The sequence below is a fragment of the Bubalus bubalis genome, chromosome 2 (assembly GCF_019923935.1).
Source record: "Bubalus bubalis isolate 160015118507 breed Murrah chromosome 2, NDDB_SH_1, whole genome shotgun sequence".
Taxonomy (NCBI): Eukaryota; Metazoa; Chordata; class Mammalia; order Artiodactyla; family Bovidae; genus Bubalus; species Bubalus bubalis.
Genome location: NC_059158.1, coordinates 132,688,994 through 132,703,373, shown reverse-complemented (window position 1 = coordinate 132,703,373; position 14,380 = coordinate 132,688,994). Strand labels below are relative to the sequence as shown.

The window sequence follows — 14,380 nt, the reverse complement described above, 5'->3', positions numbered from 1 at the left end:
TATTACATGATAACTGTCCATAACAGGATTTGATGTTTTAACATGCCTGAATTTCAGTCTCTTTCATTTTATCTTGCATCTCCAATTACAAGAGTAAGAACTGGGCTGTTCTTCTTGTCATTATCAGTTACTTCTATCCCTTTGAAAATTAAAAACCAATACTACGGGCTTGACTGCAAGTACCCTTTAAATTTGGCCTCTTTCAGTGGACACCAGGCATTCTGAAGCCCATCGGTCTGTTCCAGGGCAAAGGCAAACAATACTTTCCATTACAATAACTTGTATCCAGGGGGGAAAAAAAAAAAAACAGGCCTCTGCAGCATACGTAGCATAGCTGCCAGAGAAAAGTTTACTAGCTTTAGCCAATTGGAGGCTGTGGCCCTGGGCCAAATTAGCATGTTTCTCTCCGCCTCTAGATGAAGTCAGGAGTGAAATATGACATTGAACTTATTCTTAAAAAGGAAGAGGCACAGGAAAGGAAAACTAAACCTGCAGGAAAGTGCCCTGTGCCAAGGAGAACGCAATTAGGAAGCTGTGTACATGCCTCTGAACCCTGAGTGGTTCTCAGTTCTGTATCCTTCGCCTCCCACTGGGTGGAGTAGGTCTTTTAAGAGCAGCTGGAATGCGATTCCCCTGATCAGTGTAGCCAGTTGTTGACTTTCTGAACCTCTGCCAGTCCTAGAGAGCGGTGCTCCGAGCTCAAACCAGAGCGCGAGGCTAGGCAACCCCTAACCACCAGTCCTTCTCACCGGGGCCAGAGGAAAGTGCCCATCTGCGCAGCAGCCATAGGGGAGGACGCTGTACAAGCTGAAAAGTTCCAGCACCCAGGTCCCAACATGCAGCCGGAGAAGGCGGCCAGCTCCAGTCCGGTGCCGTCCTCCACGCCGAGCCCCAGCCTGCATCTGGGGAGCACGGAGGAAGCCATCCGGGACAACTCGCAGGTGAACGCTGTCACGGTGCTCACGCTCCTGGACAAACTGGTGAACATGCTCGATGCCGTGCAGGAGAACCAGCATAAGATGGAGCAGCGGCAAATCAGCCTGGAGGGCTCGGTGAAGGGTATCCAGAACGACCTCACCAAGCTCTCCAAGTACCAGGCCTCCACCAGCAACACGGTGAGCAAGCTGCTGGAGAAGTCGCGCAAGGTTAGCGCGCACACGCGTGCTGTCAAGGAGCGCATGGAGAGGCAGAGCGCGCAGGTGAAGCGGCTGGAGAACAACCACGCCCAGCTCCTCAGGCGCAACCACTTCAAAGTGCTCATCTTCCAGGTCAGTGCCCCTGCTCTCCTCTCACCCAGCTGGGCCTCCTCGGCATCCAAGATCTCAGGTTGCCTGGCTCTCCCAGCCATTTGTACATCTGTCCTGCCTGTCAGAGATCACACACACACACATGCACACACATACACAAGGCATTGTCCTCTCTGCCTTGTGCAGGCGCCTGTGAAGTCTGCACACGGAGGGTGGGAATTTCCCGGATCACAGCCTGAACCCAAGGCCGGTGCCTCATGAGTTAGCAGGGTGGAGTCATTTGTCAAGAGCACGTGGATGCACTCCGTACAGGTTGGGAAGGTGAGCAGGTGCAGGCACCCTAGTCAAATTCATTTGTCTCTCTGCATTGTGAACGTGGGGCTCTGACTGCAGCTGTTAGTTGGACAGGGCAAATTAATTCAGCGGCTATTTATTAACTCTTTGTGGAAATGAGGGAATCGTGTAAGTTGTTTTTTTAAGCAACAAGTCAAATTTATAACTTTTTAAAGCATCCCTTTGTCCAAAGGTCACCAGTGTTTGGGGAACTAAGTACTGATGACTGATTCCATTAGAAATGAACTAGCCTCTTCCTATTATGACTTTTGGTCAAAGTAATCTTGCGCTCTTTTCTAGCAAACAATGCACTAAAACTATACAGCATAACTACACACATGCTAGATATGCTTGTCATTACTCAGACCATAACTGTAAAGTAAAATAGTTACAAAGGCTAGACAAGAATATTTTCTTCTTCAAATGGTTGCCTTGGAATAAAACGGCCACTTAATTTTTTTAATGCCTCAATGATGCAATTAATGTAGCAAAAGGCTATTTGGGGACAGGGAGGTTGCGTGGGGCTGTTGTTCTGCCAAGTAGCGGGCATTTGTCAATCCAAGGGCAGCCCTGCCTAATGCTAGAAGCCCTTCCGCCCGGTGGAACCCAGCCAGTGCAGAGCCCAGGAAGCAACTGCCATCCCTGCCCCAGGGCTGTCTGGTTGTGACCATGTGAATAGGAGAGGATTTCAAAGCCATGGAGGGGAGAGGCTATAACCAACTGTTTGATTGTGAAAGGCACACAAGAAGAGCCTTCATCTCCCCAAAGAGATTTAGAAACTGGAATTTAAACCGAGGGAGCCTTCTTTTTCTAAATGAATCTGCTCTGCCAAGTCAGAACCTAAGCCCCCTTCCTCCATAAAAGGGAAGGCTCATCTCGCTGCTTTTTGTCCTCCCTAAACTACACTTGATGTTATAAAGCTTCAGGCAGCTGATGTCCTCCTATACCTTGCAGGCTTTTGCAGTCTGGAAATTTTTTAGCGTTTAATGCAAATGAAATAGCTTTTCATGCACCAGATGAACTGAAGAGAGATATGGTAACTGCGCCTTTCCCAAGACATACAAGATCCCTATATTATTAGTCTAAAAGATATTATAAATCTCAACTCTCAAGGCATTTCTAAATTAAATACTGATCTCCAAACAAAACCAAACATGTACAGACCTGTTTAAATCTGAGTCATCAAAGGAAATTTCCCTCCTTCCAGTATGAATCAGAGAGATTATCTCTTGTCCTATCCCTCAGTGAAGGAGGAAAAACAAGAAATTATTTATCTAGTAAAGGAAATCACAATATGCTGGGATCAGTTTTTGTTTTGTTTTGCCACGGATGTTCTGTGGGTGCTGGAGGGAGGGATGGGGGAAGATAAGTAACTAAAAATTTCAAGGGAACTGTAAATATAACATTTGAAAAAAAAAAAAACAACTGTTGGAAACTTAAAGACATGTCCTGCTGGTGAAGCCCTGCCATGGTCTTTTTGTCACAGTGGATTGACAGGTGTGAAATTGCTGCCAGAAATTATAGGAATTCTCCATATAGTGAGGATAAGGTGAAATGGGCTTAAGACCATTGTAGAGGCTACAAGAATCCAAAGCAGTGTGTTCGGCTCCATTCAGAGCCTCTTAGCAAACAGCCCTCAAGGACATTTTCTAAAGAACAGTTTAGGAGACAAATGATTAGAGGCAAGGAACTGGATCTTTTTTAAGTCATGTAAGATCTTTTATTAGCCTAAAGTATATCAGAAATATTAACTATCAGGATACTCACTGCAAACTGACTGACTGCAAATTTGTTGAAAAAACAAATACAAGTGAGGTCCTTCAATGGGAAACTTCCTCTTTCTGGACTATTTTTAAGTAGGGGGTTTTAGAGTAGTAAATTATTATATCCATTACAGTTCTTATATTACTATATTCATTATGCCAATGGATATAATAATAAGTTGTGTTATAGAGTGGTCCAGTATGGGGGTTGAAAAAACATACATTTTGTCATACAGACACTGTTTCAATTCCTAGTTTCACTGCTGATCAATTATGTCCTCTTATGCACATTTTCTAGCTTTTCCCTCATCTATACATCTTATTAATATTTGAATATATTAATAAGATCAAAAGTATTTTGAGCTCTTAATAAGCCCTGCAGAATCTGCTAAGCATCTTTCTGTCGTTTATCTCAGTTGCCCCAATTTACAGATGAGGATGCTGAGATTCAGAGATGCTTACATCTTGTCTGAAGTTATTTAGTAAGCAGTGGTGAAGCTGGAATTTAACCTCATATTTAATTGATTCCAAAATGTGTGCTCTTAAATATTAATGTTTCTTCCCACATCTCTTTCTCATAGGGTGAGAAATAAGTGGATTAACATATTCAAAATGGTTAGTAACTGTCATGGTGTAAGAGCTCAAAGAATAGAAGCTCTTCCTGGGTGGACCTGAAATTCATTTGCATGGAGTGGTGGCTATACTTGTGCTGGTTAGAAATATGGCTTTTTAGTAAAAAACTGATCCCACCCTACTAGGATCTGCAAACAGCTATGCTTTTGCTTTTTTATGTGCTATTTATTAAAAGCTACATACACACACACATTCATTTACTCACTCCCACTTCTTGCCATACATTGTATAACAACTGCCTTGGTGAAATCAGTTACCACCAGAGCAAAAGAAAGCAAAAGCCTTTAAGAGCACAGGCCTCTGTCCAGAGGGCCTACTCTGCATACACCCTTCTAGTAGCTGCACAGTCTTCACTGTGCTGGGGTGTAGGGTAGATACTTTCTAGACCTGAAGAGTGAGGAGGGCAGAGACTGTACCGGGCACCACTTCGGGTCTTGAAATTGTTTGTCACTTTTGGTCTACTTGACCCCTATGCTAGACTTTCCCTATTAATCCATTGGTTTTCTGGTTTCAGACAAAAAAAAAAAAATTAATGTAAAAGCAAGAGTGAAGGAAGAAAATCTGTCATCTGACCAGAACACATTCAGTCTTGTAGTGTTTAGAAGATTATGTTTCCAGTTTGTGAAGTCCTGTTGTGTTGTCTAAAATCTGCTGGTGCCTTTTGGTTGGTTGATTTGTTGATCTACTAGGTACTTATATATTAGCATTTCTTTTTTAATTCTGAAATTTTTCCTATTTAAAAAGTCATTTAAGTCTGTTGAACTTACAACATTGTTGTAGCTGTTAAGCCTCTCATGCATTAACAATTACTTCAAATTATAACCAGTAGAATCTAAAACTGGAGAAAATTCATCTCCTTTTGAGCAATAAAATAAACTGTAAAATTCCTGTTAAATTTAGCAGCTTCCCTTTTTATATTTTTTAAAAATAATAGCTTAAGATCTATGTTTGAATTCAAAATACTGTGACAGAAGCCAGTATAAATGAAATAAGACTCACTGGGGTTGCTGATCATAAAGCAAATGCTAAAGACTAATAAGGCTAATACTTTGCTTGTACGTGCATAGGTATCTTTTACTAAAAATTAAATCTGTACAGAAAATCAGTGAATTTACTGTTAAGAGGAAATTTTCTCTGTTGATTGAAGAGACTAGAATTTCACAGTAACTGGCCCTGAGGGTGTGATACTCACTTAAGGCCTCTTAAAGTTCTAGTAATGATTATTTGAAAAAGCAGTCTGGGAATGATTTCAAATCCAGGGAAAAAATGAGAGTACTCATGAACAGTTTACACTTTCATCCACATAAAATTGTGAAATTGGGTGAAAAGAGTAGAAGTTAGATATTTACTATGACTATATTCATGGAGAATCAAGCCTATAAATGTGTTCAAATATTCATCATTTGGGTTCCTTTGATAAGAACAGAATTTTAGAAAGGTGCTAAAATTATAACATCTTCAGACTATTTTAATTGATTTTTTTATAGACTATACTTCATCCAAAGCCACTGTTCTGAAAACCATTAATTTAGTACAGACTTAGAAGAAATGAGCATATAGGTAATCAAAGCCACATTTATATGACAACTCACGATGTTTATATCACATTGATTAATATTCCAATAAGGGGATTTGGTTTTGATATGCTAATTATCCAGTGACCTATAGTTGAGGAGATAAACAAAATACTAGTTTTTATGTTATAATTTACACTTACTGAATGCCAGCATTGTCTCGGGCATTTTAAACAAATAACTGATTGTTGTCAGTATTTCTTCAAAAAAATCATTACGTCTCTCATATATTAAAAGTCTAGATTCTCAGATGCAAGGCTTCCAAGTAAATGTTGCCCCCTCTGTTGTTTTGTAATCTGTATCTATTTGAACAAATAATAAATGTTCTCCAGTGCAACTCAGGTCCTACAGTTTTGATTCTTGAATGAAAAAAAAAAAAAAGTTTGGCATTTGTACCTGTGAGATCACTTTTGCAATCTGTTAACAAGTTTTTTATGAGATTTAAGTTAATATCACAGAATCAAGTATTTTAGAGGTAGAAAGTGAAGTAGCTCAGTCATGTCCAACACTTCGCAACCCTATGGACTGTAGCCCACCAGACTCCTCCATCCATGAAATTTTCTAGCCAAGAGTACTGCAGTGGGTTGCCATTTCCTTCCCCAGGGGATTTTCCCAACCCAGGGACCGAACCCGGGTCTCCCGCATTGAGGGCAGACGTTTTACCATCTGAGCCACCAGCACCTCAATAATCATTTAGTTTAACATCATTTTATATCAAAGGAGCAGAGGCCCTCAGAAACAAAGTGACTAGCAAGGTTTCATTTGATTAATAATATAAATTATAGTTGAATTATGAAATGAGTGAAAACAAATACTATAATCTCATTATGGCAAAGTTCATGTTTACTGGTTTTCTACAAGAGCTTTTAAATAATTCAGTGTGATTTGTTTTTTGTTTTGTGGGTTTTTGTGTACAACAAAGAACACCTAACCAGTGTGATCTTAAAAAAGAATTGAACCCTTGATAACACTGAAAAATAATGAAACTTTTAAATCCTCGAGAATGTGAAAGACTGCTCAGGGATTATAACCAATGCATTTTATTCTTATGACTTGCTGATTCCACTGACAGCTGCCTTAGGGGTGCAGTTCTAATCAATGGCTTTATCCACTTGGCAATCTATACCTCCAGAAACACAAATCGGAGAAAAACCATCAATGTGTAAAAGAGACCTATAAATCAGAATGTCAGGTGGGCATGGTTCCATTTTAATAACTAGTATTTATAGATTATTGGATAAAATATTCCATGGACACAAATTTATGGTCCTCATATCCTTCCAGGATGCCACCACATCCCTGTGGGAATGTAACCACCTTTGTTGTTTCCTAACAATGAGAATGATAAGTTAGTGACAGGAGAGCAAACTGCCTATTCAAGCTTTGACACTGTAGGCTTCCTTTTCTAAGGCTAGTCATAGAATCTTCTCCTTTAATGTTGTGTATCTATTTTTTATGTGCAAAGAGGCTTTGCTTCCATGAGCATCAACCCAAGAAATTCCCAGCATGTTTTCCAGTTTCTCTGTGTTGATATCTACATACAAGATGGAGACTATTAGTTAACAAGAATTAATATGAACAGCAAACAAGAGAAACTGCAAGGAGAAATACCGCTTCTCAAGAGTTCTTTTCACTCCTTTTCTCTTTCACGGTATAAGCATGAAAACATTCAAATAATATTAATATTCATATATGTTAGAAGTGTACTGAATGATGGCCCATTCCAGCATGCCTATCAGGAGAATTCTATAGACAGAGGAACCTGGTGGGCTACAGTCCATGGGATCACAAAGAGTCGAACACAACTGAGCAACTAACACTTTTCACTTTTACATGGTCCTTTAAAAGGTCAGAACCAGGAGCAGCTGCATCTGTGGGGCTACATACCTTTTCGCAAATAAATCTGCAAGGCAAACAGTCAACTGCTACTGGAGGCCTCTACTGGGAAGAACTACCCATGGAAGCCACACAACCCATAACAGATTCTTAATGCCATATTAAGAAGTTACAAACCCTAAGTGAATATATAGGTAACTAGCATAGTTAAACCTTGACAGAATTGAGGATGATATTTGATCCTCTCCCTTGAAAGAGCCATCAATCTTAGAATATTTAAGAGAAAATAGGTTAAAAACATTACAGCAGGAGTCTGAAGGGAGAAGTATCACCTCACCCATAGGCAGGTGAAATATCACGTGTTTCCATGAGGTATGTATGTTAGGGACTAAACAAAGACAGGTGAGCGGGTAAGACTGGACACCTGGGGAACAATGCAATTACAGAGGAGCCACTGTCTGTAGTTCAAGTTGAATTTCCACCACTCTAACAGTTACTTGATAGTCAAATACATCTATATATTTTATTAAAGCATAGAGATTTTGAAGAGTGTTAGCATTCTTTGGCTTCTAAACAAACATTATGGAAGTGTAAGACCTAATGTACTTAGATGTTCACAAATTCCTGTGTGAAAGGAAAGGACTGACCTTCAGAATAGAACTATAAGAAGTCATAAAATAAACAGTGTCCAGTAGACATAACACAAAATACTGCTTGAGTAATTAAGATGACAACAGAAGCATAGCAGTTGGCCAAGAAGACATATCTCACTTGTTTCCAGTTGCATAAAGACACATCCAACTCATTCTGGATTATGTCTGTATCTGCTAGGTTTACTTTCATAGTTGGCATCAAAGAGTTCTTGTACAAATTTCCCCAGCATTGTATGAAAGAATTCAATTGGGTTTCCCACCTTTCCTCAACTGCCCTCATGCATGCAGTGTGATCCACCAACAGATGACTTCTGATTCACCTGATAATGGACTTTTCCCAAACCTGTCCTCAAAGGACACCCAATAAGTGAGACAAAAGTCTAAGACTCAACAGTTAACTGTGCTTTTTTGACCATAAAATTTATACTGTATTAAAAATGAAATATTATTAGTTTAAGTCTTTTAGAAGTACAATTAATTTGTCCATCTTTTATGGAGGTTGAAGAAAGGGAAGTTATCAGAGAAATCTTTTGATTACCCTGAGATTATACTACACGAAATGTACTTCTTATCTAGTAACCAAGGTTTATTTTTACAGTTTTCCACCTGACTTTCTGCCTTCTTCACTAAGGACATTTAATAACATTTCACTGAGCTCTTGGTTTCTTCCTTTCCTGGAAGTAACTCCTGTCAAACCTTCCCAACCCTCTTGTCAAATCCCAGAAGTAATTTTGCTTCTGGACTAAGTATCAGAGCCCTAGCTATTTCTGTAGTCTGCTACTCATCCACTGAGAATAAAATCCTTCCTTAAAAATGAAAACCATTGAGCCCCATAGGCCTGGTTCTTCTCTTCCCAGTGGCAGCAGCAGTCAGCAAACGTCCTTCCAGACACAGAGCTAAGTCCATTCTTTCATAGTGTCCGACAGAAGGGTAAGCTCCATCCTCAGTGCTCTCTTAGGAAGCCTCCTCACCCAACACACACTCATTCAACAGATAGCTGCTAGCTGTTAGGCACTACTCTAGTCGCTGAGGCATAACCGTGAACAAAAGACAAAAGTTTCCACCCTCTCAGGGAATACACATCAACGAGAAAGAGACAAATCGAGACTTGTAACATGGCAGAGCTGCTCTCTATAAAGGTCCATGTTATAAACGACTCATGGGAATCCCGAGCGCCTTCCAGTTTTTTACTTTATTATACCGTGTTTCTGACACATTCTGTGATATTCAAAATGGGAGAGTGTGGAGAAAGCTCTGGGGAACAGAGTTTGTGATTTCTTCATTCTACCGGGGAGCCTCTTCAACCAGATGCCCCACTTTCTGCTCTACCCAAAACTTTGTTTCTAACCAATGCATGGAAAGGACTCTGTTATGAGTATGTGTGTGTAAGGGGGAGACATGGAGCTGTATCTTTTTGGAGAGTAATGAAATTATACTACTTGGTGGTTAATAAGGAGAGGGATTTTTTATTTTCTGTAGATTAAAACATAGTTCACTTAGTCTTTGTAGGGAGAAGTTAAAGGTATACACCCATAGAACATATTTGTGATCATAACCCCAGTTTTATTGACTTTTGAGTCAATCAAAATTGCCAAATGGGAAGGAAAGTTCTTACCATTAACATAAATTTTGCAAGAAGTTTAGCGCCCACATGGACTTATAAATTCACTAAGCCAGTTATTTTTCAAACTGAAAGTATACTGGACAGTCCACAATATAATAGGTAACACTGAGACTCAGCTTGCAAACCCGGCTGGCAGTGGGCTCTGGAGCCTGGCCCACCTCAGTATTCTTGCAGAACCCCTCACACACTTGGGAATGCAGTCTGAAAGCTGCTAATCTAGGTCAAATCCCCTTGCTCACATTTGGAAGAAACTGAGACCCATGGAGATTAAGCTATTTGCTGAAGGCCTCCCAGCCACTGTACAGTGCAGCAAGGATTGAGACTCAGGCCTCCTGCCACGAGTTCTGCCCACAGTGCCATTTCTCCCAGTGAAAATGTGAGGGCACCTTGCTGGCTGGCTCTCATTGTCCTATATTTAAAGAAAAGTATAAAAATCAAAGGGATTCCTCTGCTGTATGACCCAAGGCTGTCTGAATTCAAATCTCTTTGCTTTGCAATGCTGGAAAACCATCTCCCTTGCACTTTGGAGGCAAGTTTTCAGGCTCTGCTCCTGCAGCCTAGTGAGAGGCAGATCCTTATACATCTAGAAGCTGGAAAAAGAGGTGTGCTGGGAATAAGGGGAGGGGAACAGATTCCTGAGTTTCTCTGTTCACTCTAGGTAGGGGCTGAAGTATTCTTGCCCAAGGAAGTCCTACTTGACAGATAGGCTTATAAGCTATACCTGGCAGCATGTGTCCCCCTGATGATTCCAGAAGGCCATAGTATATCACCTCTCCTTATAATGCTCACAAAGGACCTTCTAAACCACAAGGTTTCATGAGTTGGGTCCCCAGTAAGACTGGACCTTCCGTCCTTGACTCCAAATTTATGTCATTAGAAAAATTATGCATGCTTAGTCGCTTCAGTTGTGTCTGACCTTGCAACCCTATGGACTGTAGCCCGCCAGGCTCCTCTATCCTTGGGATCTCCAGGCAAGAATACTGGAGTGGGTTGCTTTGCTCTCCTCCAGGGGATCTTCCCCACCCAGGGATCGAACCCACATCTCTTATGTCTCCTGCATCAGCAAGCTGATTCTTTACCTCTAGTACCACCTGGGAAGCCCCATTAGAAAAAAACAGATATGAAGGTTGACTATACCTTTTCTTTTGACTTCTACTTGGGGAGAGAACCTGGTGTCTAACAAATGTTGGTGTCTAACATTTGAGGAAAAGATGGAGGCAGGGGCAAGAACTGGGAAGTCCTCACTTTTATCTTCTAATTTGACCTCCAGGCTCTTTTGCAGTGGGTTTTGGCAGGAATAGAGCCTGAGGGTAGGAGAGAGAGGCCCTTCTGAGTTCACAGTAACTTACTTTAGCTCCTTTATCTAGGCAGCTTCCTGGTCTATCTGCACCACAGCCCACTTCCCTCCCTGCCTGTCACTGATAGAGCCCTTGCCAGATGCCCTCATAATATTCCCAACAGGCAACCCTTGGCCTTACCCAGCCTGAGGTGGAATGACTTGATCAGTTTAGAATGAACCCTTCATATTCTAGAAAGCTAACGCCACAGACATTGGGTTTCTGTCATGCCAAAAACACATAACACAGAAATTACAGCAGTTCAGGACTATTTGTGATATGCGTTTTAACATGAAATCTACACTGCCCATCTTTTCAGGAAGAAAATGAGATCCCTGCCAGTGTGTTTGCAAAACAGCCAGTTTCCAGCCCAGGGGAAGAGAAGGAGGGGGAGCACGCTGACGAAAACAAGTCCCTGGAGGAAACTCTGCACACAGTGGATCTCTCGTCCGATGATGAATTGCCCCATGACGAGGAGGCCCTGGAAGACAGCGCAGAAGAAAAGATGGAAGAGAGCAGGGCAGAGAGAATAAAAAGATCCAGTCTCCGGAAAGTGGATAGCCTCAAAAAGGCATTTTCTCGCCAGAACATTGAGAAGAAGATGAACAAACTGGGGACAAAGATCGTATCTGTAGAGAGGAGAGAGAAGATTAAGAAATCTCTCACTTCCAATCACCAGAAAATATCCTCAGGGAAAAGCTCCCCTTTCAAGGTCTCTCCTCTCACTTTTGGGCGAAAGAAAGTCCGAGAGGGAGAAAGCCCAGCAGAGAATGAGACCAAATCAGAAGACATGCCCAGCAGTGAGATGGCCAACGACTACGAGGAGAGCTCGTTTGCAGAGGGTCTTTCCGAAGCGTCCCTCACCAGTGCCCTGGTGGAAGGGAAGAGCACGGAGGGAGATGCTGGGACGGTGGCCTCGAGAGGGAGTGACTCAGCCATGGACAGCAACGTCGACTTGACTATTGTGGAGGATGAAGAAGAGGAGTCAGTGGTCCTGGAACAGGCACAGCAGGTGCGCTATGAGGGAGACTATGTGCTAGCCTCCCATGAAGCAGAGCGGTCGGAGGAGGAGCCAGTGCAGCCAGCTGTGCTCCAGGTGGACCAGACTGCTTAAATGCACAGCCCTCTGTGAACAAGCTTGTGCTTTCAGTTAGGTGGGTGAACAGAGCCTAGAAGCAAACTCCTGCACATCTCCAGCACTCCCCACTCACACCATGTTACTGTCTAGACAGTCATCACTTGCTCCACAATAGGCACACACACCGTGACCAAGATTTACTATGAAGGCAGCCTGTCAGGGTCTATGCTTCCAATGTACCCTTGACTTCCATTTCTGTAGTTCCTCAAGACTGCCCAGAAGAAGAAATGGAGCAGTCATAAAACACTGATCAATGCGGCTAAGTCAGAATCACCAGAGGCTATGTAAGATACTAATTATGAAATATGATTCATTTTCTGTCATTCCATGAGCTTTCTGAACAGTGCATCAATAATATATTGAATTTCCATAGAACTCTGTGAATCTATATTCTTCAAGTGTGTGATTATATAATATACATATGTATTTAAGCTAAAGAGATAACTATATTTCAGAAAGAAAACACTTTTCCTAAAAGAAAAAGGTTAGAAGAGAAAGTTCAGTTGCATATTCACATAGTAGAAACCACTTTATTGAAAATGAGGGTGAAATGAAATTGAAAGACATTCAGCTAATGAAGTAAGATATGTAGAAAAGCCAGGACTATTAGAAAAAACTAAAGGGAAGCTGGAAAATAGGGAAATAGGAAACAAAGAATGCCAAAGAGAATGAAGACAGAGAGAAAAAAGCATGTGCTCAAAAGTAAAATATAATACTAGTTCAAGTATTTCACTCCTTATATAACAATACTAAAGAAACTCATATATGTTGGAATAGTATGTTATATCTTCACAATATTTTTATTTTCTAATATTTTCAAATAATGTAAAAAACACTTTACTATGTTAAAGGTGCATTTTTCCTTAATAAAAGACACTACAAGTACCTCTCTAAAGAAATTCAAAAAAATGTCTCTTTAACATTGGAATGAACATTAATCTTCAAACTTAATACATACTGCTTTTCTTAGGAAGTTGAATCATACTATTCTTTATTATTTTCCAGATTTGAAATAATCCTTGTACTCCAAATGATGTAATGTAGGTTTATAAGCTGTTAGAATCAACAGGTTGGGAAGGGAGGATTCTAGTTTTCCTTTTTTTGTACATAACAGTAATTTCATTCCAGGTCATATTTTATTTATATATTTTCACAGAATATTAATATGTTTCCTAACTTCTTAAAGTATGCTAGTGTTTATGTGTATGTGCACATTTACTCAGAGTAGTTATTACTATTGCCTAACATTATACTAAAATATTGCTTTATTTTTAATTACAAAATGGTAATGTTTTAAGAAAACTATTATAGTTTAAAGACAGTTATATCAGAGAGCAGATTTCCTACCTTTAGTATATACCACTCACTATTAGTAATCTTATAAATATAGATAATCTGAAACAGTGTTAACAAACTGTGCTTTGCCTTATGAAAGGAAGAGTATTAACAAATGTACTAATGGCATAACTGATACAGCTATGTCCTTATTTTGCAATAATGTACCCCATATGTTATATTGTTGAACTAACAATAACTGTTGAAGAAGGCTAAATAAACCAAAAAATAAAAAGCATCCAACAATGTCAGTTTCTTGGTAGAACAATTTTAAAATAAGGAGAAAGAACTGATTATTAACCTCTCTTCAAAATATAGGCCATAATGTTGGTTGTTTCAGTCTTGATTTCATCTATTAACTCTGCTTCCTTTTTTCCCTGATCTCATTTAGAAATCCAAGACTCATTCTTCAAGTTTAACTTTCTTGACATCACCTTGCCAGCTCTGGAGAGCATCTGAATTTATTGTAGCAGCTGATGAATTTGATAGTTCTATCTGCATTTGTATTATTTTGTACCAGGACTTATAATACCTCAAATAGCCCTGCAAACATGAATGTGTTGAACTGTATGTATTGAACTGTACATTCAGTTTATTCACAGAGATACACCTTGGCTTTCTGCAATGCCATCCAGTTGGTTGAAGACTTAATTTCACTCAGGGTCCTAAACATGCCTGTTTAACCTTTATAAGTTGCTGTTACTTCTTGCAGCTGAGGAGCTGGGAGATCCAGAGCTAATGCAATATTTACATTTGCTTTTCAAAAATGCTTATGTCACTTGTTCCTAGAAACTATCTGCATGTCAGTGAAAAACTGCACTCAGGTATCTTTTTGGATTTGATTGACAGACATTTATTCTGTATTCCTCATTTGATGCATTAAAATCCTGATCAATAAAACAGAGAA

General features: G+C 40.3%; 1 protein-coding gene across 1 annotated transcript; it reads left to right on the top strand.

The window, feature by feature from the left end:
- Nucleotides 1-464: 464 nt before the first annotated feature.
- CAVIN2 (caveolae associated protein 2) lies at nucleotides 465-13,724 on the top strand. The gene is made up of 2 exons (XM_006079527.4): nucleotides 465-1,268; nucleotides 11,320-13,724. The coding sequence occupies exons 1-2, from the start codon at nucleotides 837-839 to the stop codon at nucleotides 12,112-12,114; spliced, it is 1,227 nt and encodes a 408-aa protein (XP_006079589.4). The 5' UTR covers nucleotides 465-836; the 3' UTR covers nucleotides 12,115-13,724.
- Nucleotides 13,725-14,380: the final 656 nt, after the last annotated feature.